This window comes from Lynx rufus, unplaced genomic scaffold (genome assembly GCF_022079265.1).
Source record: "Lynx rufus isolate CCGP_SWC_20201006 ecotype Redwood Valley unplaced genomic scaffold, mLynRuf1.p SCAF_35, whole genome shotgun sequence".
Lineage (NCBI taxonomy): Eukaryota > Metazoa > Chordata > Mammalia > Carnivora > Felidae > Lynx > Lynx rufus.
The window spans coordinates 219933-247599 of record NW_025814851.1 but is presented as its reverse complement, the minus strand read 5'-3'; the positions used below and the strand labels follow the sequence as shown (position 1 = coordinate 247599).

The window sequence follows — 27667 nt, the reverse complement described above, 5'->3', positions numbered from 1 at the left end:
CTTGGGTCACTGAGATTTCAGGGAAGCAAGCAAGGTACATGCCTTGTTCCTAGGATACTTGGCCCACATCGGGTCCTGGGTTGGTCAGGTGCCAGTGCTGCTTTGGTATACTGTCTCTTAGTTCTTTAGGCCATTCTGTCTCCAGCATGCACTCTCAGCCTTCAGCCACCATGGGACAAGTTCTGTGGTGCATAAGAAGAGGTAAATGTGCTTTTGGAGCCTTCAATCTGAAACGTGCCTAGAACTTAGATACAGTTCTGGAGTTTCCAGAGGGTCTTCACTGTTTCTCTCATAACTCCACCCTTCTGGAGTAAGTGGACTGGGCAGTTATGTTAGTTCCCCCTTATAATCAGAAAATGGAGTTTCAGAGAATAGAAGGCTATACAAGCAAATCAATAGCAGGAAACAAGCTGAAACTTAAGTTATTTGACGTTCAGATCTCTTGATACCTGCTCTGTGACTTAAGGAAACAGAGGCTGTCTGTAACAGGAATGGTGATATTCACACAGCCCTGTCGAAGAGATTGAGAGAGCTGTTGTGACCTAACCCTCTCTGTTTTGGAACCTTGGGCTTATCCTATTGACTAGAAGGTGGCAGAGATGCGAGAGAGGTGGGCTAAGCACTGCCTAGAGTTTGGGATCCATTTCACGGGGAGAGGCCTTGGATGGTGGGCTGCTCTGTACACGTTCTTCTCTCCTAAGATTAGGCCAGAAGATGGGGCTCAGGTGGAGGGGGAGGCCATCCTCTTTGAGCAATTTCTTCTCCAGGCCCAGACAAGAGTGAAGCTGAACTATTTGGACCAGATTGCCAAATTCTGGGAAATCCAGGGCTCCTCCTTAAAAATTCCCAATGTAGAACGGCGGATCTTGGACCTCTACAGCCTCAGCAAAGTAAGAGAAGGTTTTTCTCAAACCCCCCCCACCCCTTAATATCCTTGGTACTCTGGGGGCTCCCTTGGTTTGGATATTAGATCTCTAGGCTGCAGTGGAAGGGCACAGCCTGGTAGCACATGAGCTGTTGTCAGAACTTCTTGGTGTCTCCTACTGCAATTTGAATCTGAGTGGTGGTGGTAGAAGGAGGGAATAGTCCTCACTGAAGTGAGGAGCCGGACTTGTCCTCATTTCCCTTTCTGCAGGCCTATTCCCTCATGTACATACACACAGCACATCCACATCCCTTCCTGCTTGTCCCTGCAGATCGTGGTGGAGGAAGGTGGCTATGAAGCCATCTGCAAAGACCGTCGGTGGGCCCGGGTGGCCCAGCGCCTCAACTACCCACCAGGCAAAAACATTGGTTCCCTGCTACGCTCCCACTATGAACGCATCGTTTACCCCTATGAGATGTACCAGTCTGGAGCCAACCTGGTGGTAAGGATGCCAGGCTGGGGTGGAAAAAGGCTTTCCCCCCCACACCAGATGCAGATGTCCCACACTTGGCTCTTAATGGAACTGGTTCAGAGAACTGGACACCTGGGAGCTAGACTCTACCCTTTTTTAGTGGTGCTTATTCTCTTCCATGCTGCCCAGGATCAGAGATCCTGGAGTTGCCCACAGGGCCAGCCTACTATCCAATATATAACAAGGTTTTAACTGATAAAGTAATTCCAAAGAGGGAGAGACATTTTGGACTTGGAGAGGTCTGGGAAGAGATGGCATCTGATTTAGTTAGGGAGATGGTTGTGGGGAGGTGGTTTGAAGGAGGAATGACCTAAGCAAAGGCAAGAAAAGAATTCTCAAACTGTGTGCTGGTGTCATTGGTAACGACCAGTTGAGCATGGCCTTTTGGTGTGGGCCATGTGGGTGCAGCCACAGCTTGGTTTGCCATTGGGTAAGGGTAGAGGGAAGTCATTGTTGGGGTTTAGGGCCCCATACCCTCACCCTTACTCCTCACTTGTCCCCAGCAGTGCAACACACGTCCATTTGATAATGAGGAAAAGGACAAGGAATACAAACCCCACAGTATCCCCCTTCGACAGTCCGTGCAACCTTCCAAGTTCAATAGCTATGGCCGGCGGGCCAAGAGACTGCAGCCTGATGTGAGTACTTCACTTCTAACTCAGAGCTTTGGAAGTGGGAGTCCTCTCCCTTCCTCTGACCAGAGTTCTGTTCCCTGTTCCACTTTTCTTCACTCCACTCGCTGAGTTCTGAGCAGAAGTGTGCCCCCCTGCAGCTTCTGAGCTGGGTCTTGATCTCCTCGTACAATATCTTTTCTATGTCGGCCCTTCTTGCCTATCTTGTTCTTTCCTGACTCACTCTGCTCGTAGGGGTAGAACTCTTCTTTTCCCTTATACCTGTATCCTAGCTTTAGGCAGAAGCTTGTGTGCCAGACATTCTTCTAGGCACTGGGGATACAGTAGAATAAGATAGACATTGTCCCTGGGCTCACCGAAGCATGTCATTTAGTGGATCGTATTAGTCACTGTCATTTATTGGTAGTGTCAAACACTGTTAGATTTCTTTATATATGTTATCCCCAAAACTCTTTGTAAGCCTCACTGTAAAGTAGAAGTTAATATTCTTGTTTTACAGTTGGGAAAACAAATTGCATCTTAATTTTTTTCCAAGAGAGGGCTGAGGGGGGAGCTCACTTAACCCTAGTCTCCAAAAAGCAGCTCTGCCCAGGCCTGCCCTTGCCTTAGTCCCTGGCATGAGCTCAAGTGATATATAGTCCAAGCTATTGTTCTTTTAGGATGGGCAGTCTGCCTCAGATAGCAGGCTTGATTCATTTCCTTTTTTTCTCCCAGCCGGAACCCACGGAAGAAGACATTGAAAAGAATCCGGAACTGAAGAAGCTACAGATCTATGGGGCAGGCCCCAAGATGATGGGCCTGGGCCTCATGGCCAAGGATAAGACTCTGCGGAAGAAAGGTGAGGCCTGACAGGCTGGGGCAGTGTGAAGGATGGTGGCTTCGCCTGGGGAGAGGAGGCGGGGCCCTGACTGTTCTAGACCTGTACTTTAGAGCCACTCTTCCCTCTCCCAGATAAGGAAGGGCCTGAGTGTCCCCCCACCGTAGTGGTGAAGGAGGAGTCAGGCGGGGATGTGAAGGTGGAGTCAACCTCACCTAAGACCTTCCTGGAGAGCAAGGAGGAGCTGAGTCACAGCCCAGAGCCCTGCACCAAGATGACCATGAGACTGCGGAGGAACCACAGCAATGCCCAGTTTGTAAGGACCCAGCCCTGACTTCTTAATGCTCTGCTTCTCATCCCTTCAACGAGCATTTCCCCAGCATGGCTCTGGACCAGGTTGCGTTAAGCAGAAAAGTGGGCCTGGTGGGCCCTGCCTTCAGGTAGCTCACTTAATTGGGGAAACAAGGCCAACTCACATGGAACAGAGGACAAGAAAGGGTGATCAAGTGCTGTCAACATGAAGTGCTGGAAGGGTCCAAAGAAGGAGACTCCCTCTCCATTGCTTCAGGATAAAGGCTAAGCTCCTCATTACCATGCATGATCCAGTCCCTGCTGACCTCTAGCCTCATTCCCCAGCACTGCCCACCTCACTCCTCTGCTATAGCCACACTGAACTACTTGTAGGTATGTTCGTTTTTTCCCCTGAGATGCGCCATGCTTTTTCTTGCCCCCATCTCTTTGCACATGCTGTTTCTTCCGCCTGGAAGTTTCCCCCTGTGCTCTGCCCCATTGCCAGACTTCAGTTTGCATTCAGGTTTTGGTCAGTTTCAAATGTCACTGTCAAGTGTCCCCTTTTCAGTGAAGTCCTTCCTCAAGGCTATCCCTCCTTATCTCTGGCTGATTTGAGGGCTCCCTTCTCTAGGCTCCAATAGTACCCTTCATGGGCCAATATTGGCAATTGCCACATTGCCCTTTAATTTTTATGAATATGTGTCTCTGGAGTACTGTATGCCTTTAGGAGGCAGGTACCATATTTATTCATTGCTGTACTTCAGAGTCCAGCACAGTGTTGAACACATAAGTGCTCAGTGTTTGTTGAATGAATAAAAATGGGAGATTCATGACTGAATGATAAAGACTCCACTCTCACAGCTCTACCAGTTTATTTGGGGAGATGGTATATGCACACAGTTAAACTCCAGAACTAGCATGACTAGCCTGTCACAGGGTTATGACTAATCTAGCCAGCAAGCATGGTGGGTTTCTATTGGATAGTTATGTGGATTAGAGTACTGTCTGGAGGACAGTTTGAAGGCTGGACAGGGCTTAGATTGATGAACTCTTGCCTCCTTTCCCTGGCAGATCGAGTCCTATGTTTGCCGGATGTGTTCCCGAGGGGATGAGGATGACAAGCTTCTGCTGTGTGATGGCTGTGATGACAACTACCACATCTTCTGCCTGCTGCCTCCTCTGCCTGAGATTCCCAAGGGTGTCTGGAGGTGCCCAAAGTGTGTCATGGCGGTAAGGCCTTCCCAGCCCCAGCTCATGTCTGCCCCATAGGGTATTTTTGCCTTCCTTTATCTGGCCTTATTGAGAACAGCTTCCTAGTTCAGCCACAGTTTAATATTTTGGGTTCCAGCGTGGGGCTAGGCTGGGCAGAGTGTTAGGAGAAAGAAGAGGAGGAGACTTAGCCTTTGCTTATGTCCTCTGGGAGCTCCCAGACCACCTGGGGCAGTGAGAGTCATGATTGGACACATGGTGTGCTGATGTATAGTCAAATGCTAAATTACGTGTTAGAAACTCTGAGGTGTAGAAGTTCAGAGGAGAGGAAGATGACTAAGGGTAGTAATCAGGGAATGTGTCAGGAATGAGATTTGGAGAACAGGAATATGAAGAAAAAGTTGTTCTTTTGATTTCCAAGTTTTTTATTCTTTGTTTTTTTTAGAAAGCTTGGAAAATAGACAAATTACCTATCATCTCACCATCTAGAGACAACCATTGTTAATAGTCTGGTATATTTTCTTCTCATCTTTTTGTTGTTGCATATATATAACTACCTTTAACAAGTTTGGGCTCTTACTGTATATTTTCATTTGCTACTTTATGATCATTTTCTATATTAAATTTATTCATGGGTATGATTTAATTTTTCTTTTGGGGGGTCCATCATATGGTTATAATACTTAGTTTTCCTTTTGTTTTGGTAATTTGATTGGTTTGCAGTGATATAGGCTTTAACTAGAAGAGATGGGCAGGCTTTCTAAACCTGGGAATGGAGGCATGCTGGAGCAAGAGTATTTGGGGCAAATGTACCTAGTGCAAGAGGGACAAGTAAGGAGAGCATCTGAAGCAGCAGTGAGGGCTGAGAGGCCTGGTCTGTCTGTCAGGTCTGTTTCATGAGCTTTCTACCTTCATCCAAATTCTGGGCACTCATCTACATTTCTCTGTGGGTTTCTGGAGAGCAAATGTGGATGGTCTCTTAGGGACTCAGCTGTGGTCATAGAGACTAGGTGTGCATGTGCACACACACAGCTGAGGAAAGAGACCGGGGCAGTGCATAATGGCCTTGGTGTAGTGGTGGAGATTCCTTCAGGGAGGAGTTTGGACGCCAGTAGTATCATCGACAATGAAGGCTGTCAGCTCTGCTTGGCTCTCTTTAAGTGGTTGTGGGCCAGTGGACCAGATTGACATTGATTTTTCAGACATGAGTCTAACTCTGGGATACATACAGCTCTCATCTAAAACCATGAACATAGGTACAAAGTGAGGTAGACTCAACATCCTGTCTTCTGAGACAGTCTAAAGAACAGGAATAGTGTAGGGTTTGACAGCGTAGGAGCTAGTGCCTTCGTTTTCCATCCTCTGAGCTACTAGAACATTCAGTGCCATTTTCTCAGGCTTGTAGTTCCAGGCTGGGCATTAAGAAAGCTTCCTTACACACCCTGCTTAAACTCCAATTTTAGCCCAAGCGAAAAAATTGGCAGAAGAATATAGGATAGCATATTTAAGTCTGAGTTCATGGTTTAGGTAGTAAAGTCCTAAAGGAAGAAAAGAGCAAAAGCATGGCAGCGCAGTGCATGTGGGGAATGAAAAGACTAAGCTGAGGTGCTAGGAGAAAAAGGTGGAGCTATAAAGTGAGGTCTGCCTCAGGGGCCTTGAGTGCAGACCTAGGGCTGTTCTTGTTCCCTGCTCCTACCCCATATTCCAGCTCCGCTTTTGAGGAATCTCCACCCCTGTGCCTTCTACCTTGGTGACATGTTCTCCTTTGGGTTTCAGGAGTGTAAGCGCCCCCCTGAAGCCTTTGGCTTTGAGCAGGCTACCCGGGAATACACTCTGCAGAGCTTTGGCGAGATGGCTGACTCCTTTAAAGCCGATTACTTCAACATGCCTGTGCACGTAGGTGATGGAGGGCTGGGGTAGTGTCAGGGCTAGGGTCGTAGGTGTTGGTGCCTGGTGGTCTTAGCTCTCCTGAGTCACTGGGGCCATGGTCATCTGCTACCCCTGTTCTCCAGATGGTGCCCACAGAACTCGTGGAGAAGGAGTTCTGGCGGTTGGTAAACAGCATTGAGGAAGATGTGACTGTTGAGTATGGGGCTGACATCCATTCCAAAGAATTTGGTAGCGGTTTCCCCGTCAGTGACAGTAAGCGGCACCTAACCCCTGAGGAGGAGGTGAGTGGATGATTCATGATTATATGTCAGTGGTGTGAGCTTTGGCAGGTCATTCAATATCTCTTTTGGGTGGGGATCATTATGCCTGCCTCATAGAGTTGCTGTGAGATTTAGATGAAGATGGTACATGTAAAGAACACAGCCTAGTATCTGGAATGGCATCTCTAGCCACGAGATTGGCTACTTCTTTGTAGGATGGGGATAGTACCTACCTTACAAATTTGTAATAATTAAATGAGAAGGTATATGAAATACTTGGCAGGGTGCCTGGCTCATTCATAAGAAGTGTTCAGGGACTGAGACTGTATGTGCAGGAAAAAAAATGAGGGCCCAGGCCTACCTCAAGAGAAGGGTGCGTTTTGGTCCAATGCGGGGGCCTTTAACTTGCAGGTATTTTGGTGGGTGAGTATATCTGTAAAACTTGCTAAAATCAAAGCGAATTGAAATTTTGTGTGCATGTATTTGGTGGAGGGTGGGTGGGAGGTGGAGAATGTCTATAATATTTCTTAGATGTGTCAAAAAGGTCTATGACCTCGGGGCGCCTGGGTGGCTTGGTCGGTTGGGCGGCCGACTTCGGCTCAGGTCATGATCTCGCCGTCCGTGAGTTCAAGCCCTGTGTCGGGCTCTGGGCTGACAGCTCAGAGCCTGTAGCCTGTTTCGGATTTTGTGTCTCCCTCTTCCTCTGCCCCTCCCCTGTTCATGCTCTGTCTCTCTCTGTCTCAAAGATAAATAAACGTTAAAAAATTAAAAAAAAAAGTCTGTGACCTCAAAATTAAGGTTCCCTGGGCTAAAGCTCTCGGTTCCTTAGTATAACCCTCTTCCCCTATCCACAAATACCCAACCTGACAGGAGTATGCTACCAGTGGTTGGAACCTGAATGTGATGCCAGTGTTGGAGCAGTCTGTACTATGCCACATCAATGCAGATATTTCTGGCATGAAGGTGCCCTGGCTCTATGTGGGCATGGTCTTTTCAGCCTTTTGCTGGCATATTGAGGATCACTGGAGTTACTCCATTAACTACCTCCATTGGTGAGCGGGGGCCCTGGGAAGCTGGGGAGGCAGGGTAGGCCCCCTGAGGACCATGTGTGTGACCACTCCATATGTCCCCTTTCCACATGGCCAGGGGTGAGCCGAAGACCTGGTATGGGGTACCCTCACTTGCAGCAGAACATTTGGAAGAGGTGATGAAGAAGCTGACACCTGAGCTCTTTGATAGCCAGCCTGACCTCCTGCACCAACTTGTCACCCTCATGAATCCCAATACCCTCATGTCCCATGGTGTGCCGGTGAGTGCTCAGGAAACAAGGACAAGGGGTAGGAATGGTGTAGCGATGTCCTTTATGGTGGTGGTGTTCATCTGGAATCTACCCGTGCTTCTTTCTCATTCCTCTTTTATCTTTATTCGACAACTCTAATAGAGACTTCACATAGCAATAGTTAGATACATGATGTGATGGTGAGCGCTCTGGGCCATGTGTTTGAGGGCAACACCTCAGGATGGTTCTTTTCACGTCTGTATGACAGCCAGTAGGAGAGGGAAGTGGCAGAAGGACAGAGCAAGACGCGCGTCATTTCCATTCATCTCCTGTTAGTCACAGCTTAGTCACGTGGCCATGTCTAGTTACAAGGAAGACTGGAAAATGTGGTTCTTACTCCAGATGGTCATGTACCAGTTACAAATTCATAGTGTGAGAGAGGGTGAGAATGAATATTGGGGGGCAACTAGCAGTCTCTGACATGTTCCATATAGTAGCCCTTTTGGAAGCAATGGGTAGGTCTTTTTTACTTATTTAACAGGTCAAAAGTTCTGTGGTAGTAATTATTTTGCAATATATAAGTGTATCAGGTCAACATGTTGTACACCTTAAACTTGTAGGGTATTATACATCAGCTATATCTCAGTAAAGCTGGAGGGGAAGTAACCTCTAAAAAAAAGTGCCAATGTCAACATTTAAAATAAAGTTGAACCCAGAGTCCTAGACTGAACCTATCCTCCTCCTCTGTGGACTTCTCTCCCACACTATAAAATGTTTTGCTGGGTATACAATCTAGCTTGCCTATAAGAAACTTTCAAGCATTAGCATCAGCCAGTTTTCTGGTGTAGATCTTAAAACAGCCTGATCAACAGTCCTGTAGGGTCAGTAATTGGTACATCGTCCACCTGTACTTTGAGTCTTATTCTGTGCTACTACTCCTCCCCACTCCCTTCAACCCCCCACCCCCCGCCCCCTGCCAACACCTTGGCTGCCCTGCCACTTGGTCTAATGCATAGGATGTGGTAAGCGGTCAGTACATATTGAATTAATGTCTCCTTGAGATCCCCGAGCACCTGTACAGTAGAGCTTTGGACTAGGTCAGTGGTTCTCACCCATATTGTTTCTTGCCTTCACCTTGTTTTGATATACTACATACCCTGTAGTATTTTTTTATTAGCTACTTTAGTGATACTTAACCAAGCCTTGAGGGATCTAGGGAATTAGTGGAAGTGTATCCTACAACAGTTCAGGCAGCCTTCTTCCACTTGAGGTGGCAGAGTGGTAGGGGGATGGCAGGTATCCTTTTCCATCACTGCCTCACCCCATTTAAGAATTACTGGACTCGAGAGGTGGAGATGATCAAGGGCCCTTCCAGTTCAGCTCTTCGTAAGTAGACACTGGGTCTGACTTCCTCACAGTCCATTCTTCCTGACACATAGCACAGCATTAGTCCTTGCCTACAGTGCCAAGGAAAATTATGAGTAGAAGAGGATTCTCCTTAAAGATTTAGACAGCCAAGATACACACACACGCGCGCGCGCGCGTGTGTGTGTGTAACTATTTAATCCTTAACTCTTTTTAAGAAAAATTTATTACAGATTTTTAAACGTGTGCTCTTTGCTTCCAGCTCCACAGCATTTGTCCTGCTCATGGCTCACCAGCTTCTCTGGCCAGCTGCTGCTTCACCCCACCCCCACCCTGCCCCTCCTATAGGTGGTTCCCAGCATCTCCAGACTCTTTGGACTTGGCAGTATCCCCTCAATCCAAGGCATCTGATTTTCATATTCTCATGCTGGCAGCCTGCAGTTTAAGCCAGCTGAAGCTCCCCCAGGATCTATCTTTAGCCCACCCCCTACCCCCTTCCCCTTTGGCAGAAGAAAACCATTTTTTTTTATAGCTATATAGTGTAAGTTTTATTTTCATTATAAAAGAAACCTGCCCCCTTTCCAGAAAATGGAAATATAGTGATCATCTCTATTTCCTCCACATTTTGTTATGTTTCCCATCTGTTATTTTTCTATGTAAATTTTGATATAACAATCAGTGTATGGGTTTTATAATCTCATTTTAAGTTTAATGATCTAGAACGGCACTGTCCAGTTTGGTAGCCACTAGCCACATGTGGCTGCTGAGCACTTGAAACATGGCTAGTCCAATCTGAAATGTGCTGAAAGTATAAAACATGTCGGGTGTCAAGACTTAGTATGAAAATATCTTACTGATATTTTTGTATACCACTTACACACTGAAATGCTGATATTGTGGATCTATTAAATAGAATACTCTGAAGTTATTAATTTTACTTGTTTCTTTTTACTTTTTTAATGTACTAGAGAATTTAAAAGTACATATGTGGCTGGCATTATATTTCTGTTGGACAGTGCTGGGCTAGAATGATTGTTGTTTTCTTACTATGAGCTGCTTATAACCATCTTTTTAAACAAATTTTTTTTATTGCAGTATAATTTACATACCTTAAAATTTACCCATTTTAAGTGTACACAGTTCAGTGAATTTACACAGTTGTGCCATCACCACAATCCAGTTTTAGAACATTTATCACCCCAAAAAGATCCCTCATGCCCTTTTGCAGTCACTCTCCATTCCAACCCCTAGTCCCAGGCAACCACTAATCTGCCTTCTGTCACTAGAGATTTGCCTTTTCTAGACAGTTCTTATAAATGGAATAATATGTGGTCTTTTGCATCCAGCTTCTTTCACTTAGCATAATGTTTTTGAGGTTCATCCATGTTGTAGCATGTGTCAGAACCTCATTTCTATTTATGGTAGAATAATATTTCATTGTATGAATGTATCACATTTTGTTTATCCATTCACCACTTGATGGATATTTGGGTCATTTTTAACAGCTACAGAATGTGAGGAGAGCCTTTTTAAATAACTACATAGGACATGGTAAAGTAACATTGCCAAAGTGAGGGTGCAGGTTGAGATAAGAGGAGCATTAAGTTCTATTTCTGGCTCTGCTACTTGAAGCTTCTCTGGGATTCAGTTTTCACATCTATAGAATCAAGGCTGGGTTTAGGTCATTCAGCAAGTACTACTGCTAGAACTCCCTGTGTGTACAAGGCCTCTGGCCAGCACCTTGAAGACAAATAAACCAGTCCCTACCTTCAGGTATGTGCAGTTGAGTGGACAACAGAGGTGAGTAAACAAGTGGAATAAATGTTAGAGGTGCTTCAGAAGAACAACAGACTGTGTCATTAGGAAGAGGGGGTCAGGAAAGCATTTGTAGAAGGAATGATCCTTGAGGGAAGAGTAACAGTGGCTTCAATCATGTGGACATGGAGTTTCAAGTAAGGGGTTCTCAGCAGGGGCATTGCTGGTCAGATTTGCATTTTTTGGAAGATAATTCTAGTGCTTGGTAATGGGGGCCAGTACAATAATCCAGGCAAGAAATGCTGTTGCATCTTTGAAAAGAAAATGTATTGGAGGTGGGAGCTGATGCATGACCTGGATAAATGCGGAGATGTATTCATGAATGGGAAATTTCAGTGTCATGAGGATGTTAATTCTCCCCATTAATCTAGAATCCTAGCAGATTGTTTTGAAGGGTATAAATATTTTAGGCTCTTGATATATATCAGTAATAATATCTTAGTTTTAGTTACTGGTCCCATTACCAGCCTTGCACCTATTTCACTGTGTGTTCATCAGCACTGGATATTCATCTTAATATTCATCTCAAAAAACTTTGTGAGGCTTCTCCTAAAGATGGCAAACTAACACATGGCTGCTTCCATTCCTTGCTGAAACTCCACTAAAATGGCACAAAGGGCTTTTTTTTAAGGTAAAAAATTATTAAAATGGAGAAAAGAGAGAGATCAAAATTCTTGAAACTAGAAAACAGATAAGAAAATTGAAACTTAAGCCAGTATTCAAACATCTCAGAACCAAGCAACCTGATATATAGTTCAGAATCCCCCCAGAGGTTCAGTAGTCAGTGGCACCAGACATTCTGGGAGGAAAGAAGAATGGGGTGAAAATAAGGATTCATTCACGTCTATAAGAGGCTGTGAGATCCCCTGCCATGCTGGGCAGCTGGAAATGTGACCCTCCCTCACTAAAGCAGAAGACTGGAGATTTACTTGAAGAGGTTAAAATAAAATATCTCTGGACAGAGGTCTAGGTACAGTTGAGGATGGAGATAAAGTGAAAATAGTAGGATTCATCATTGTATGAGTGATGGATGCTGAGGTTCCCAGTCTTCCTTCACTTGGTTCTCAGAACTAGCAGCTAGATGTTTTTCTTTCAGGCAAAAAAAAAAAAAAAAAGGAGTTTTCCCTGGAGAATCTTGAGTGACCTGAAAAGAAAGACCTACAGTTTCCCAAACTAAATGGCTCAGCCACATCACCCTACAGCGACAGTTGACAGACTTCACCTATATACTCAGAACTTCCATTCAGCTTTTCCATTTTTTACTCTTAAAAAAGTAGACAGCCACAGATTAACAGACAACTGAGGAAACTCTAGAAAACAGAACCAAACAACAACAAAAAAGCAACCTGTATAAACAGAGGTTAGGCAGGGAGAGAAGTAAACTTCAAAAAGAAAAGGGATGGGGTGCTGGGTGGCTCATTCGGTTGAGCATCCATCTTCAGCTCAGGTCATGATCTCGTGGTGAATGGCTTCAAGCCCCACATCGGGCTCTGTGCTGACAGCTCAGAGCCTGGAGCCTGTTTCAGATTCTGTCTCCCTCTCTCCCTGACCCTCTCCTGCTTATGCGCTCACTTGCTCACTCTCTCTGAAAAATAAACATTAAAAGAACTTGAAAAGGGAAGGAAATCTCACTAAGATCTTCAGAGATGAGCATATATTGCAAACTGAAATAAGAACAGGATACTCTAAAAAGAACATCCTGATGAACAAAAAAGAGCTCTTGGAAATTAAAATTGTGATAGCGAAAGTGGAAGAAAAAGGTTTAGAGGATAAACAGTAAAGATGGGAAATGGTAACGAAAGTTGAGAAAAGGTAGAGAATTTGTTCAGAAGGTTCTATATTCAAATGAGTTCTGAAAAGAGCAGAGATGAAAACAAATCACTAATGAAATCATTCAAGAAAATTTTCCTGAACTAAAAGACCCAAGCTTTCAGAATTGAAGCGCCTACCCAGTACATGAATGAAAATAGATCTACACCAAGTATATCTGGTAAAATTTTTATATCAAACACTTGGACCAGAAAAAATCCTACAAGCTCTCTGAGAGAAAAGAGGTTTAATTCATAGCACTAGAAATCAGGATGGCTTCAGACTTTTCTTTTTTTTTTAAATTTTTTTTTTTTTCCAACGTTTATTTATTTTTGCGACAGAGAGAGACAGAGCATGAACGGGGGAGGGGCAGAGAGAGAGGGAGACACAGAATCGGAAACAGGCTCCAGGCTCTGAGCCATCAGCCCAGAGCCCGACGCGGGGCTCGAACTCACGGACCGCGAGATCGTGACCTGGCTGAAGTTGGACGCTTAACCGACTGCGCCACCCAGGCGCCCCGGCTTCAGACTTTTCAAAAGCATCACTAGAATCTAGAAGACTAGAGCCATGCCTTCGAAATGGTTTTCAATTTAGAATTCTATATGGTCAAATTATGCAGTATGAGAGTAGAATAGAAACATTTTCCAAAAAAAAGTTGTTCCCACTGTTTCCTAGGCAGCTATTGGAGGATGTGCTCAAGTACAGCAAAAGAATACACCAAGAAAGAGGAAGACCTGGGATCTAGGAAACAGGAGATCATCATGGCAGAGTGACGATCCAGGGAGTATAGTGTAGCTGGTTCAGGTTGGAACAGATCATAAGGCTCTGCAACAGAAAGGTGAAAACTGATAGATGAGAAGAGGGTTGGACACTTGTCTAAAAGGTTGGGATTGAATTACTAATACATGCACGGAAAACTAAGCAAACTGAGAAATAATAGGTGGCTATTTTCAGTATAGTCAAGAGGCATGTTATTTAGGGTTGTTAAGGAGAATGCCAAAATAGAAGAGGTGAAAGTGATTGGCTTTCACCAATAGAAGAGGCGGGGTGAGGGGGCAGAGACAGAGAATCCCAAGCAGGCTCTGCACTGTCAGCACAGAGCTCGATGCGGGGCTCGAAGCCATGAACCACGAGATTGTGACCTGAACTGAAATCAAGAGTCAGATGCTTAACCACCTGAGCCATCCAGGCGCCCCAGGGTCTGCTGATTTTAAAACAAATCTTGTAGAACACATGGCTCTGGGAACTGCATATATGACTGATAAAAATAATTATTAATGAAAAAGGCTTAGCCAGCTTAATGAAAAGTGAGATTTTAAATTTTTATAAAAATTACTAGGAAAGTTGAAATACTTTGGTACGTACATTTCCTACTTTTGACTCCGATCTTCCTGTTGGCTGCCAACATAAAGTCACAACTTTGAGAGCAGAGGCCAGTGGTCGGTCCTTTTGGAATTGGATCTGGAAGTCTGTTGTCACACTGTTTCCTCAGACTCTCCTTTGTCTCCTTAAGAACCCTGCACTTAAATCAGGTTTCCTGGCCTTTTTCTTCCTCAGGTTGTCCGTACAAACCAGTGTGCAGGAGAATTTGTCATTACCTTCCCTCGTGCTTACCACAGTGGCTTCAACCAAGGCTACAACTTTGCGGAGGCTGTCAACTTTTGCACTGCTGACTGGGTGAGTGGAGTATGGTGGGTTGGCAGGGAGAAGCAGGAGGGATGTGGGGAAGCTGAGGCACCATGGCCTTCAGACTTGGCCACACTCAACCGTGAATCTGTCCACAGTTGCCAGCTGGGCGCCAATGCATTGAGCACTACCGCCGGCTCCGAAGATACTGCGTCTTCTCCCATGAGGAGCTCATCTGTAAGATGGCTGCCTGCCCAGAGAAGCTGGACCTGAACCTGGCCGCAGCTGTGCATAAGGAGATGTTCATCATGGTGCAGGAGGAACGGCGTCTACGAAAGGCCCTGCTTGAAAAGGTAGGGTGGAGGGGAGAGTGCCCTGAATTAGGCACCCTAGCCTGGCAGAAGTGGGGGAAGAAAGAAGTAGATGTACCCTCTAGTCTTGGAGTGTAGTAAAAAGAACTAGATGCATCTGGATTAGAAATCCCTTTCCATTCTCTGCTCTGCCATTTATCAACAGCTGTGAGCAAGTTAATTTACTTTGCAGAGTGTCCTAATCCATCTCTGAAAAATGGGGATTATAACGTTTATCTTTTTGGATAGTTGAGTAGATTAAAGATTATGTTAAGTAACTGACCCGCAGCAGGTCCTGGTGTTACCGCTGTTTGTCATTATTTAAATAACCTGACAGGACAGCCTGGCATATGAAACCCCTACTGCTGATTAGCTGGGTGACCTGTTCAGGTTGCATAACCTCTCATAGTCTCACTTCCCTACTCTGGAAAATGGGACTAAATACCACATTTGCAAGGGAGTTGTAAAGCTTGAGTAAGGTCATTTATTTATGTCAAAGTATCTATTATTATGCTTGCAACGTAGCAGCTGCTGTTGTTGGTAATAGTAACACATGAAGGAAATGATTGAAATATGGAACATTTTTTAGCAAATGCCATTTTATTGCATTCAGATGGTTCAGTAGCCCAAACTAGGGTGACACTACCAAATACAAAGGCGGTCCTCCTTTAGATTTCTCGTAAGCCTGTGGTCAGCTGTGTTTGTAGACCAGTGGGAGTGCTACTCTTGTAGCTCAGCTGCCTCCTTAAAGTTCCACTCTTGCCCAACTAGGGAATTGACTTAGAGTCCTACATAATATTACAAGGGAATGCTGGTCCTGAGGGATCCCTTGCTGCCCATTTAGGGTAATCCTTTCTTATTTTAAAGCTCATTTATAATTTGCCTATGAGCATGGGCTGTAAGGAGAATTGCAGCTGTGGTGATGTTGGAAGTCTCTGGTGTTAGTTGGTAAGCCCCTGGGCTTTTCCAGGCATCATTCTCTTTCTCTGTTCAGTGCAGTTATTAAATGATGACCCTGAGGTTGTACCAGACTACAAGAAGGAGCCACAGCAAGGTGGGAAGACAAGGTGTTCTCATCCTGACCCTGAGAATTCGTTATACTTGGTCCTTACTGTAGAGAAAGGTTCTCGACCCCATAGTCTTAAAAATCTGTAAAAGACTGTGTGTGTGTATTTGAGCACTTTTATGGGGAGAGGGCTCATACCTTGTATCCAATTCTCAAAGGAGCCTATGATCCAAAAATACCTAGGAGCTTCGTTCTTAGAGCATTCTCTGGCTTTATAGTCAAAATAGACTGTCATCAGATTCTTACTTTGGGCAGGTTACAGACCCTCTGAGACATAGTTTCCTCCTCAGTAAAATGGGATAGGCCTGTGAGAATAGGTATCCTTAATCTGAAAATTAAAGTTAATAATAGTAAATATTTGTTGAGCACTTACTCTTTTTTTTTTTTTTTTTTCTTTTCTACGGTTACCATGCTGTACATTAGATCCCCCAGACCTGCTCAACTTTTGACTGGAAGTGTGTGTCCTCGACCAATATCTCCCATTTCCCCTACTCCCCAGCACTTGGAAACCACTATTCTACTCTGTGTCTATGAATTTGGCTTTTGTAGATTCCACACATAAGTGATATCCTATAGTATTTGTTTTTTTCTTTGGCTGACATACTTAGTATAATGTTCACCAGGCTCATCCATGTCTTACAAATGCCAGGATTTCCTTCTTTCTCATGGCTGGATAATATTACATTGTATGTATATATCACATTTTTCTGATCTGTTCAGCCACTGATGAACTCTTAGGTTGTTTCCATAGCTTGGCTGTTGTGAATAATGCTGCAGTGATCATGGGAGTGCAGATATCTCTTTGAGATTCTATTTCCTTTGGGTATATATCCAGGATTGAGATTGCTAGATCATAGGGTAGTTCTATTTTTTAATTTTTTGAAGAACCTCCATACTATTTTCCAAGTAGCTGAGTCAGTTTACATTCCCACTAACAGTGTGCAAGGGTTCCCTTTTTTCCACATCCATGCCAACACTTATCTCTTTTGGTAATAGCCATTCTGACAGGTGTAAGGTGATATCACATTGTGGTTTTGATTTGTACTTCCCTGATGGTAGTCCTGTTGAGCATATATTCATGTACCTCTTGCCCATTTGTATCTCTTTGGAAAAGTATCTGTTCAGGTTCTCTGCCCATGTTTGTTTTTCTTTTTTTTTAATTTTTTTTTTTAATGTTTGTTTATTTTTGAGACAGAGAGAGACAGAGCATGAGCAGGGAAGGGGCAGAGAAAGAGAGAGACATAGAATGTGAAGCAGTCTCCAGGCTCTGAGCTGTCAGCACAGAGCCCGACACGGGGCTCAAACTCACGAACTGTGAGATCATGACCTGAGCCGAGTCAGACGCTTAACTGACGGAGCCACCCAGGCGCCCCACTGCCCATGTTTTTTTAAATCACATTGTTTGTGGGGTTTTTTTTTTTGTATTGAGTTGGATGAGTTCCTTATATGTTTTGGATATTAATCCTTTATCAAACAGATGATTTACAAATACTTTCTCCCATTCCATAGGTTGCCTTTTCATTTTGTTGATGATTTCTTCTGCTGTGCAGATGCTGTTATAGTAGTCCCACTTACTTATTTTTGCTTTTGTTGCTTGTGCTTAGGTGTCCTGTCCAAGAAGTTATTGCCAGGACCAATGTCAAGGAACTTTATCACTGTGTTCTCTTTTAGGAGTTTTACGGTTTTAGGCATTACATTTAAGTCTTTAATCAATTTCAAGTTAATTTTCACGAGTGGTAGAAGGGTCCAAATTCATCTGTATGTGGTTACTCAGTTTTCCCACTGTCATTTGTTGAAGAGACTGTCCTTTCTCTATTGAGTATTCTTGGCTCCCATATCAAATGTTAATTGACTTTATTTATTTTGGGGTTTATTTCAGGGCATAATTCTGTTCCATTTGTCTGTGTGTCTATTTTTATGCAAGTACCATACTGTTTTAATTATTATAGCTTTGTAGTATAGTTCAAAGTCAGGAAGTATGATGCGTCCAGTTTTGTTCTTTCTCAAGATTGTTTTGGCTGTTAGGGATATTTTGTGGTTCCACTTCTTCTAAGTGTTAAGATACTTTTCTAAGTCTTAGTCACTGCACCTTTGTTAATTTTCGTAACAGTACAGTGAGGATGGTGCCATTATCTCCAACTTAAGACGGCGAAATAGAAATCCAGAGAGGTTTAAGTAATTTACTCAACATCACACAACTAATAAGAGGCAGAGCGAGATTTGTAATGTACAATGGACTCATATCTTATGCAGAGGTTAGATGTTAGAGTCAATGTAGAACAAAAACTGTTAGTTCAAATTTCCCTTTAGAAATCCCTAAAATTGCCCATAAGGTACAGCATTGTGTTGTCTTTTGGTTACTTCAGCCTAGCTGGGTTTTCATCCATTTTTGGAACAGATGGCTTTTTCTTCATCTGAGTGACAGATGAAGTCACTGGCATAGGTTTGGAAACCATGTTGTTGAAAAAAAAATTGTATCTTTAGACACTGGACACAAGCACAGAGTCTTATTTCTGTGAGTTATATGTGTGCATGCGGCGTGTCCTGCCTGCTAAGCTGCCAGCATGGTGCCTGGAACACTGGGTGCCAAGGGACCGGAAGCCAGCATCGTTTCCCTTGCACATAGCCTTTCTCTCAGCCGCTCCCGCACGTTGCCACCTCTCTGGTGCCTTGATCCACCACCTCACCTCCTTTCACCCATAAAGGCCCTCTCTGCTGATCTGAATCCTACCCAATTTTTCTTCCTCTCAGCCCTCACTGATCTTGCCCTGGTTCATCTGATTCCTCCAGTTTTGAGAGTTTGAACTTCACAGAGGCAGTATGTTCTAGGAGTTTGCTCTCCACAACTCTTAGCACAGATTGTGGAGTCTAGGTTGAGGCTCGGTTGTGGCAGTGATGGGGGCATTTCTGCAGCCCTGTTCTGGTTCTGTATGACGTGTGTGGGTTGAATTGCCCCCAGGGCATCACGGAAGCTGAGCGAGAGGCTTTCGAGCTACTCCCAGATGACGAGCGCCAATGCATCAAGTGCAAGACCACATGCTTCCTGTCAGCTCTGGCCTGCTACGACTGCCCGGACGGGCTTGTCTGCCTTTCCCACATCAATGACCTCTGCAAGTGCTCCAGTAGCCGGCAGTACCTGCGGTGAGCCAAGGACCTATTATGAAGGAAGTGGGCTGAGGAGGGGGATACAGAGCTGGGCCAGATGTGCTTCCCTGCTGTCTTCGTCCAGGTATCGATACACCTTGGATGAGCTCCCTGCTATGCTGCATAAACTGAAGGTTCGGGCCGAGTCCTTTGACACCTGGGCCAACAAAGTTCGAGTGGCCCTGGAGGTGGAGGATGGGCGGAAGCGCAGTGAGTGATGGGGGGACGGAGGGACTCCACAGGCAAGTTCTCTTCCCTTTTGTTCTGTACCTCCCCACCCCCTTCTCTGCCTTTACTCAATACTGCCTACTCCTTGCCGCTCTCATTCTCTCTCCAGGCCTTGAAGAACTGAGGGCACTAGAGTCTGAGGCCCGTGAACGGAGGTTTCCTAACAGTGAGCTGCTGCAGCAACTGAAGAACTGCCTGAGTGAGGCAGAGGCCTGCGTGTCCCGGGCTCTGGGACTAGTCAGCGGCCAGGAAGCCGGGTATGACAGTGGGACGTGTGGGGTTCAGGTAGCCTGCTGAGGAGCCAGCACCTAGAAGGAGTGGGCTCTGAATGCCACTGGGCAGATGACAGCAGGAAGCTGACAAGCACTACAACGCAAGGTGGCCTAAGAGGTGTTGGGAGGGCAGGGAGATCAGGCAACTAGGATGGAGAAGAGTGCCTCAGTGCTAAGAACGCTAGAAATGGTCCTTTTTATCAGTACCTGGAGATGTCAGACAGGCTGAGGGATTTTGTGGCCAGAGAGGAGTTGTGGAAGGTTTAGGGACAAGGAAAGGACACAGAAGAATAAACCTGATCAGAGAATTCGCAGTAGAGGATGAGCTAAAAAGTTCAGCCTTTGTTACTATCATTTAGTTTCTCAGCTTCCCCCCCCCAACATATCCTATATTCCCCCCTTCCAATTCTTTGCTCTCATCATATGAATGTGCTTATATCTTAAAACCCTCCTCCCTCTGATCTGGCTAGTTGGGGGCACTGAAGTGTGAGAGATCCAGGTGGGCAAGCATGAGAAAAGGCATTGGGTCTGAGTGCAGAGATGGAGGGAGGGGACTGGGTTTGGACCCGAAACCCCACATGTGAAACTCCATAGCCCCCACAGGGTGGCTGGTCTACAGATGACCCTGGCTGAGCTCCGGGCATTTCTGGACCAGATGAACAACCTGCCTTGTGCCATGCACCAGATTGGGGATGTCAAGGTGAGGAGGAGTGCACTCAGAGTGCTGATAAGGATTCAGGGGGATTGGGAGACCCGAGCAGCAGGCTACTCTTGGCTTCCTTCAAAAGCATCAAGTGTTTGGGCAAGATAGGATGCACTTATGAGAATAACAGGAGATAGGCAACGGGGGTTTGAGGGCCAGGTGGCAAGGGGTAAGTACAGGATATGGAGTCAAGGGAATGTGTCCTGGTGGAAGTGGAAGAAGATAAAGGACCAAGGATGTTTGTGGGCCTAGAAAGCTGAGTCAAGTTCAGGGAGGTAGAGGAGAGGTGGGATGAAGAAGGCAGTGACACCAGCATGAGCATGGGGGTTTGTGAGAAGGCCAAGTATAGGAAGTGTGTTCTGGGCCAAGGGTCTCCTGGTGCTAAACATCAGAATCCTCTGGGGACTTTCGCAAAGCACAGACTCTTGACCAAACCCTATTAAGAATCTCTACGGGTGGGGCCCAGGCATCTGCATTTTAATAAATTCCTCAGAGCATTCTACCAGGTACTGAGTATTAGGAACTGTTGTCTTAGGGTGTGGGACAGGAAGAGAGTGCAGCCCCTGTTAGGTGCTTTTCCCAAATAACTGGAGGGTAAGAAGGTAGGTGGGGCAAAGGTATTTGGCCGTGGCACCTCAAAGTGTGCCCAGCTGAGGAGTTTCTTCTTCATCTGTGTCCCGGTAGGGTATTCTGGAACAGGTGGAGGCCTACCAGGCTGAGGCCCGTGAGGCCCTGGCCTCGCTGCCCTCCAGTCCAGGGCTACTGCAGTCCCTGTTGGAGAGGGGGCAGCTGCTAGGGGTGGAGGTGCCCGAGGCCCAGCAGCTCCAGCGGCAGGTGGAACAGGCACGATGGCTGGATGAGGTGAAGCGCACGCTGGCCCCCTCAGCCCGGAGGGGCACCCTGGCTGTCATGCGGGGACTTTTGGTTGCGGGTGCTAGCGTAGCCCCTAGCCCTGCTGTGGACAAAGCCCAGGCTGAGCTGCAGGAGCTGCTAACCATTGCTGAACGCTGGGAGGAGAAAGCCCACCTCTGCTTGGAGGCCAGGTAGGTCCAGCCTCCTCCCCTCCCTGCTCTACCCTAACCATCAAAGTTTAGTGGGGAAGCCAGAAATGATTCCCATGGGTGGCCTTGGGTACCAGACTCTGTCACTGGTGTATTGACTTTCTTCCCCTTTTTTCTTCCCTAGCTTATCTTTTGTTTTATTTTATTTATTTTTTTTTTTTCAATGTTTATTTTTGACAGAGAGAGACAGAGCATGAACGGGGGAGGGGCAGAGAGAGAGGGAGACACAGAATCGGAAACAGGCTCCAGGCTCTGAGCCATCAGCCCAGAGCCCGACGCGGGGCTCGAACTCACGGACCGCGAGATCGTGACCTGGCTGAAGTCGGACGCTTAACCGACTGCGCCACCCAGGCGCCCCCCTAGCTTATCTTTTAAAACTCCATATATACATAGAGGCAGAGATAGGCTAGTGGGGAAGCAGAGATGGACAGATACAGAGACGTATAGTGGCACCAGCTCCACGGGCTGACGTGGGCACACATGTGTGAGCACAAGTACTAACAGGCAGGTGGATGGCTGTCCATAGAAAGAAGCCACACACAGGGCAGTCTGACGAACTGGAGTGCCAGGTTAATCTTTCCAGTTGTGTAGGCAGTGTGAACAGGATGACAGACTGGTTGGCCAGGCAGAGGCACGAAGGCTGTGGCAGAAGTCGGGTGGGTGCATGCGGTCTGGAGCAAACAGGGACCAGCAGCCCCCTGTAGGCAGAGTACTAGCAGGTAGACCCACATGGCAGCTCCAGGGTCCCATGCCGATATATCTGGCGGTCAGGCCGGGCTGCTGGTCAAGCAGATTACCCTACACTGAGGCCTCTTTTTTCCCTACCTTCAGGCAGAAGCATCCACCAGCCACACTCGAGGCCATAATCCATGAGGCAGAAAACATCCCTGTTCACCTGCCCAACATCCAGGCTCTCAAGGAGGCTCTTGCTAAAGCCCGGGCCTGGATTGCTGATGTGGATGAGATCCAAGTGAGGACCCTGTTGCCCCCCGAACCTCCACCCCAGGCCTTCAGTCCAGCCAGGAGAGCTGGCATACACTGGGTTGCGCTGGGTTGGGTGGGCTAGAGAAGTGAGCGCGGTACATCGAGTGGAGGCAAAATGGGCTTGGTGTGGTGAGCAGCATGAAGAGGGATTGCAGGGCCAGCCTGAGGGCAGAGAGATTGTAGAAAGGGTGAGAATGGTAGGGGCAGGGAGGGTGGGAGAGGCAGGCCACAAGAGGATGATTAGTCTGGCAGTCACTGGCACTGACTGGTATCAGGGGACAAGCCAGTGGATGTAGGAGCTACAGGAGTGCTTCCCGTGGGATGATCCCTGGTTTGTTCTACCCGAAGACTACCAGTTCAGTCCCTGCTCCCAGCTCAGGGCTGGGCAGAGTAGTACCATCAGTAGATGTTGGCAAGTTGACTGGAGCTTTCTCTTGTCCCTGTCCCAGAATGGTGACCACTACCCCTGCTTGGATGACTTAGAGGGCCTGGTGGCCGTGGGCCGGGACCTACCTGTGGGCTTGGAGGAGCTGAGACAGCTAGAGCTGCAGGTACTGACGGCACACTCCTGGAGGGAGAAGGCATCCAAGACTTTCCTCAAGAGGAATTCCTGCTACACGCTGCTGGAGGTAAGGCCCGGACCCTGACCCGCACTGTCTCCTGCCTCTGGCCCAGCTGTTAGGAGATGGCTCATGTGAGGATGTGGGGGTTTGGAAGTCCTGGCAGTGGGAGGTAGGAGAAGCCTAGTCATCCCTGTTCTGTCTGCCTGCCTTAGGTGCTCTGCCCGTGTGCAGACGCCGGCTCAGACAGCACCAAGCGCAGCCGGTGGATGGAGAAGGAGCTGGGGTTGTACAAATCTGACACGGAGCTGCTGGGACTGTCTGCACAGGACCTCAGGGACCCAGGCTCTGTGGTAAGGAGCTGGGGCCCTGTTTGGGAGAAGAGCCTGGTGGTGATAGGTGTCTGAATGGGGCGACCATGGCCAGACCGCTTGCTCCTGGGGCCTCACTTCTCCTGGTTTGGGAGTAGGGTGTTAATGGCGTCAGAGAAGGGAGGGGCTGGGCCGCTGACCTCCTCTCCCGCTGTCCTGGGCCTGCCAGATCGTGGCCTTCAAGGAGGGGGAACAGAAGGAGAAGGAGGGTATCCTGCAGCTGCGTCGCACCAACTCCGCCAAGCCCAGTCCACTGGCATCATCGACCACAGCTTCCTCTGCAACCTCCGTCTGTGTGTGTGGGCAGGTGCCGGCCGGGGTGGGAGCTCTGCAGTGTGACCTGTGTCAGGACTGGTTCCATGGGCGATGTGTGTCGGTACCCCGCCTCCTCAGCTCCCCAAGGCCCAGTCCCACCTCGTCCCCGCTGCTGGCCTGGTGGGAGTGGGACACCAAATTCTTGTGTCCGCTGTGCATGCGCTCACGGCGCCCCCGCCTGGAGACCATCCTGGCACTGCTGGTAGCCTTGCAGAGACTGCCTGTGCGGCTGCCAGAGGGCGAGGCCCTGCAGTGTCTCACAGAGAGGGCCATCAGCTGGCAAGGCCGTGCCAGGCAGGCTTTGGCCTCTGAGGATGTGACTGCTCTGTTGGGACGGCTGGCCGAGCTTCGCCAGCGGCTGCAGGCTGAACCCAGGCCTGAGGAACCCCCTACCTACCCTTCAGCCCCTGCCTCTGACCCTCTCAGAGAAGGCAGTGGCAAGGATATGCCCAAGGTGAGCTGCCCAACCCAGCTCTTGCCCTCAAATTCCTGCCTCCTAGCCCCCGCCCCTCTTTAGGCGCCAGCCCTGTCCCTGCTCTCTGACTTCTGGCCTCTTTTGGCCTGGCCTCCCTGCCCCATCTTACATTCTGTCCAGATCCCCGACTGCTCCGTGTGCTGCAGCCTTTGCTCTCCTCCTCCAGGAGGTGGAACGTCCCAAGTCTGGGGTTGGTGGGGAATAAGGGCCTGGTTTCACCTACCACTACCCATCCTTGCTCTTTGCAGGTCCAGGGGTTGCTGGAGAACGGAGACAGTGTGACCAGTCCTGAGAAGGTAGCCCCCGGGGAGGGCTCAGGTAAGAGAGGTAGGTCTAGGTGTGGGTAGGCTGTTGGTTGGATATCCCCAGTGACCCCTGTGGTCCTCGGCTCTGTTTTAGTGGTGGGGATACAACCAGGAGCAGCCTCTAACCCAGCCTGTCCCCGCAACCCACCAGACCTGGAGCTGCTTTCCTCGCTGTTGCCACAGTTGACTGGCCCTGTGTTGGAGCTGCCTGAGGCAACTCGGGCCCCTCTAGAGGAGCTTATGTTAGAAGGGGACCTGCTTGAGGTGACCCTGGATGAAAACCACAGCATTTGGCAGCTATTGCAGGCTGGGCAGCCTCCAGACATGGAGCGGATCCGCACACTTCTAGAGGTAAGGAGAGGGATGGACAGGGCCAGGAGGTCAGGCCAAGGAGGCAGGGAGCCCAGGCCTGACCACTGGCCCACACCTCTTTCTGCCTGTCTGATCACACAGCTGGAAAAGGCAGAGCGCCATGGGAGCCGGGCACGGGGCCGGGCGTTGGAGAGGCGGCGACGGCGGAAGGTGGATCGGGGTGGGGAGGGCGATGACCCAGCCCGAGAGGAGCTAGAGCCAAAGAGGGTACGGAGCTCAGGGCCAGAGGCTGAGGAGGCCCAGGAGGAGGAGGAGCTGGAGGAGGAGACTGGGGGTGAGGGCCCCCCCCAACCCCTGCCCACCACTGGCAGCCCCAGCACCCAGGAGAACCAGAATGGCTTGGAGCCGGCACTAGGGGCCACTTCAGGCCCCTCGGCCCCTTTCTCTACTCTGACTCCTAGGCTGCATGTGCCCTGCTCACAGCAGCCACCTCAGCAACAGTTGTGACAGTGGCTGAGCCTAGCACAGACCCCTAACAAAGACCCCCCCCCCCCCCGTTGGTCTCAAGGATCCTCTTTCTGACCATCAAGCCTGTTTCTTGGGAGGTGGGCAAGTAGGGGGGATGGCCACTGTCCCCCCCCCCCCCCACTCCCCAGCCCACCCCTGAGTCCCTTGACTTTTATATTCTGACTCCAAGGTATTGTTCAGACCTCAGCTCCTGGGGGCTGGCCCCTGGAGTCCCCCTCTCTGGTAGCCTCTAACCAGCATTCCCAGACACCTGAGGCAGATAAACAGATGGGTGGGCAGGTGGGCAGGGGGGTGGCTGGGGTTGGGCCAGCACCATTCCAGAGACCAGGCCAGTGCGTACGCAAACTGGGGGAATCTCCTCTCCCTTCTCTCCCCAGTTCTGGCCCTGGCCAGGCCATGCTACACTAACCTCACCTCCCTCTCACTCTTTCTCCTCCCTCCCCTTTCCTACCTCTCTTCCCCCACCTTTACCTCCCCCTCCCCTCCCCCTTCCCCCTTCCCCCTTCCCCCTTCCCCTGACTGGTCTACCCAGGAGGAGGAAACTTCACATAGCTGTGCTCACAGTTTTTTATTTTAAATGAATTTGGCTGGGGAGCTCCCCATGATCTGAAGAAAGCTTTTGGTGCTTGCCCTCACAACCACCTTGACCTTCTCTCCCTGTCCCATCCCATCTCCTTTCCTCCTCCTGGGTTCATGTTGTAATAAAAGAAGATTGTTGGTGTGTAATTAATTTGTTCAAAAAAAAAAAAAAAACTTGGTTCCAACTGAAGCCTATTTTAATTTTATTTTATTATTTTCCTCTTGTTAGAAATAAAACCCTTAGCAACATTTTTTGGAAACATGTTTCTGAAGTGTATTTCTCTTTGAAGGGGGAGAACAGTGCCTCCATCACCCGTCAGCGGCGGAGGAGCACTAGGGCTGAAGTCTGGGAGCTCTGGGTTCTGAAAACAAGTTCTACCGGGTTCTCCTTACCTGAGGGCAAGACGTCCTGAGTCTCCCCCTACCCCACCCCCCAAGCCATTTTCCCCCATCTCCCAACGGACGGCCTGCCACCTCGTCTAAACTTCTGCCACGGCCTCCTCCAACTTCATGCCCTCCAGTCTGTCCTCCTCAAGCCCCCGAGGGGAATTTTGGTCTTGGCTTTATTGAGGTATAATTTCTACATCATAAAATTTACCTGCTTTAAATGTAAAACTCAGTGATTTAGAGGGATGTTTCTAAAGTACAGATGTGATCTTGTCACTCTTGCTGCTTAAAACCATCCATGATGCTTCATTGCCCTTAAGATCGAGGTTATATTTATAATCTCATTCTTTGTGGAATGCTTTCCTGTCTGACCCACCCATATGCCATGTTCAGGGACGCTTCCCTGATTTGTCTATACCCTAAAGGGTTTTTTTCTGCCCCTGTGAAATGGAGACTGAAGCTCAGATGTGTGGTCATTTGCAGCCCAAGTTCACTTTTACAGCTTTATTGTGATACAATTTACATATCATACAGTTTACCCACTTAAAGTATACAGTACAATGGCTTTTAGTATATTCTAGTTGTGCAACCGTCATTGCAAAATATTTTAGAATGTTTTCATCATTCCAAAATGAAATCACACTCCCCAGGCATCACCCTTCCCCTGCCGTCCTCCCCCCCCCCCCCCACCGGCCCCTTGACCCTAGGCCACCACTAATCTCTATGGATTTGCCTATTTTGGACATTTTATATAAATGGAATCATACAATTTGTGATCCTTTGTGACTGTGTTCTTTCGCTTAACGTAATGGTTTCAAGTTGAATTCGATTTTAAATGGAGTTGTCAATGGTGCCTTTATATTGGACAGATTTTTTTTTCCCCTTCCGGGCCCCAGAGTCTTGACAATGAGGGAAAATGAGGGTGTTAGACTAGATCGGGGGCCATCACTACTCTCCCTTTTCTCATTTGCTCCCTCACTGGGTTCATTTTGCTCCATTTCTCCTCCTTCCCAAGATTTCCAGTTGATGGGAACCTAGTGATGAGTGAGAAAGCCCACCATTTTCTGGCTGCTTTGATTGATGGGAGGATCTGGCTAAGCCCTGCCTCTAGCCTTCTGGTCAGGAGGCACTGGGCTGTACAAGTTAAAGGGGAGGCAGGAGCCAATGAATACCCCTGTCCTGGGCCCAGTTCAACCCAGGCCCCAATCTAGGGGGAAAGGTTGGCCTTCTGTCTGCCCACTTACTTGGAATGGATCATGAAAGGAGGGTTGGAGGAGGCACCGTAGAGAAGAGACAGGCTTGAGTGCTACAAAAGGGACAGGAAGGGGCTCAGGCTCAGCACTTCACTCCCACTCCCCACTGCAAGGCAGTCTGCCCCCAGAAGTAACCCAACAGGTGGGGGAAAGGGTACCTATGACCTGCGGGCTAGCAAACTGCCGGCCCCAGTCTGGGGTCCTCCAGGGTATGGCCCAGCCCTCAGCAGTTTGCAGACAGCCTTTTCCATCTTGGCACTGCCCTGTGCCATTCCTCACGGCATGCATCCCATGAGCTCTGGAGAGGCCCCAGCTCTGATTATGCAAGACCCAGGTCAAACATGGCCTCTTCCAGAGAGCTTGCTCTGATGGCACATATGTCCC

General features: G+C 48.0%; 1 protein-coding gene across 12 annotated transcripts in view; it reads left to right on the top strand.

The window, feature by feature from the left end:
• Positions 1-26806, top strand: part of KDM5C (lysine demethylase 5C) — a 32834-nt gene extending 6028 nt beyond the window's left edge. Inside the window, exons 3-26 of one of the 12 annotated variants that reach the window (XM_047093598.1) lie at positions 768-890; positions 1197-1367; positions 1901-2035; positions 2744-2867; positions 2981-3162; positions 4209-4367; positions 6123-6242; positions 6359-6517; positions 7367-7548; positions 7643-7805; positions 14322-14441; positions 14549-14743; positions 18766-18947; positions 19036-19160; positions 19288-19435; positions 20045-20150; positions 20838-21196; positions 22046-22184; positions 22648-22827; positions 22974-23111; positions 23299-23898; positions 24168-24246; positions 24376-24575; positions 24678-26806. In XM_047093598.1, coding sequence (XP_046949554.1) covers positions 768-890; positions 1197-1367; positions 1901-2035; positions 2744-2867; positions 2981-3162; positions 4209-4367; positions 6123-6242; positions 6359-6517; positions 7367-7548; positions 7643-7805; positions 14322-14441; positions 14549-14743; positions 18766-18947; positions 19036-19160; positions 19288-19435; positions 20045-20150; positions 20838-21196; positions 22046-22184; positions 22648-22827; positions 22974-23111; positions 23299-23898; positions 24168-24246; positions 24376-24575; positions 24678-25043 — 4455 coding nt within the window. In that variant the 3' untranslated portion in view covers positions 25044-26806. Of the gene's footprint in view, positions 1-767; positions 891-1196; positions 1368-1900; positions 2036-2743; positions 2868-2980; positions 3163-3201; positions 3531-4208; positions 4368-6122; positions 6243-6358; positions 6518-7366; positions 7549-7642; positions 7806-14321; positions 14442-14548; positions 14744-18765; positions 18948-19035; positions 19161-19287; positions 19436-20044; positions 20151-20837; positions 21197-22045; positions 22185-22647; positions 22828-22973; positions 23112-23298; positions 23899-24167; positions 24247-24318; positions 24576-24677 lie in introns of those variants that run through there. The other 11 variants (XM_047093595.1, XM_047093599.1, XM_047093602.1 and 8 more) reach the window with 11 other exon arrangements.
• The last annotated feature ends 861 nt before the right edge of the window (positions 26807-27667 follow it).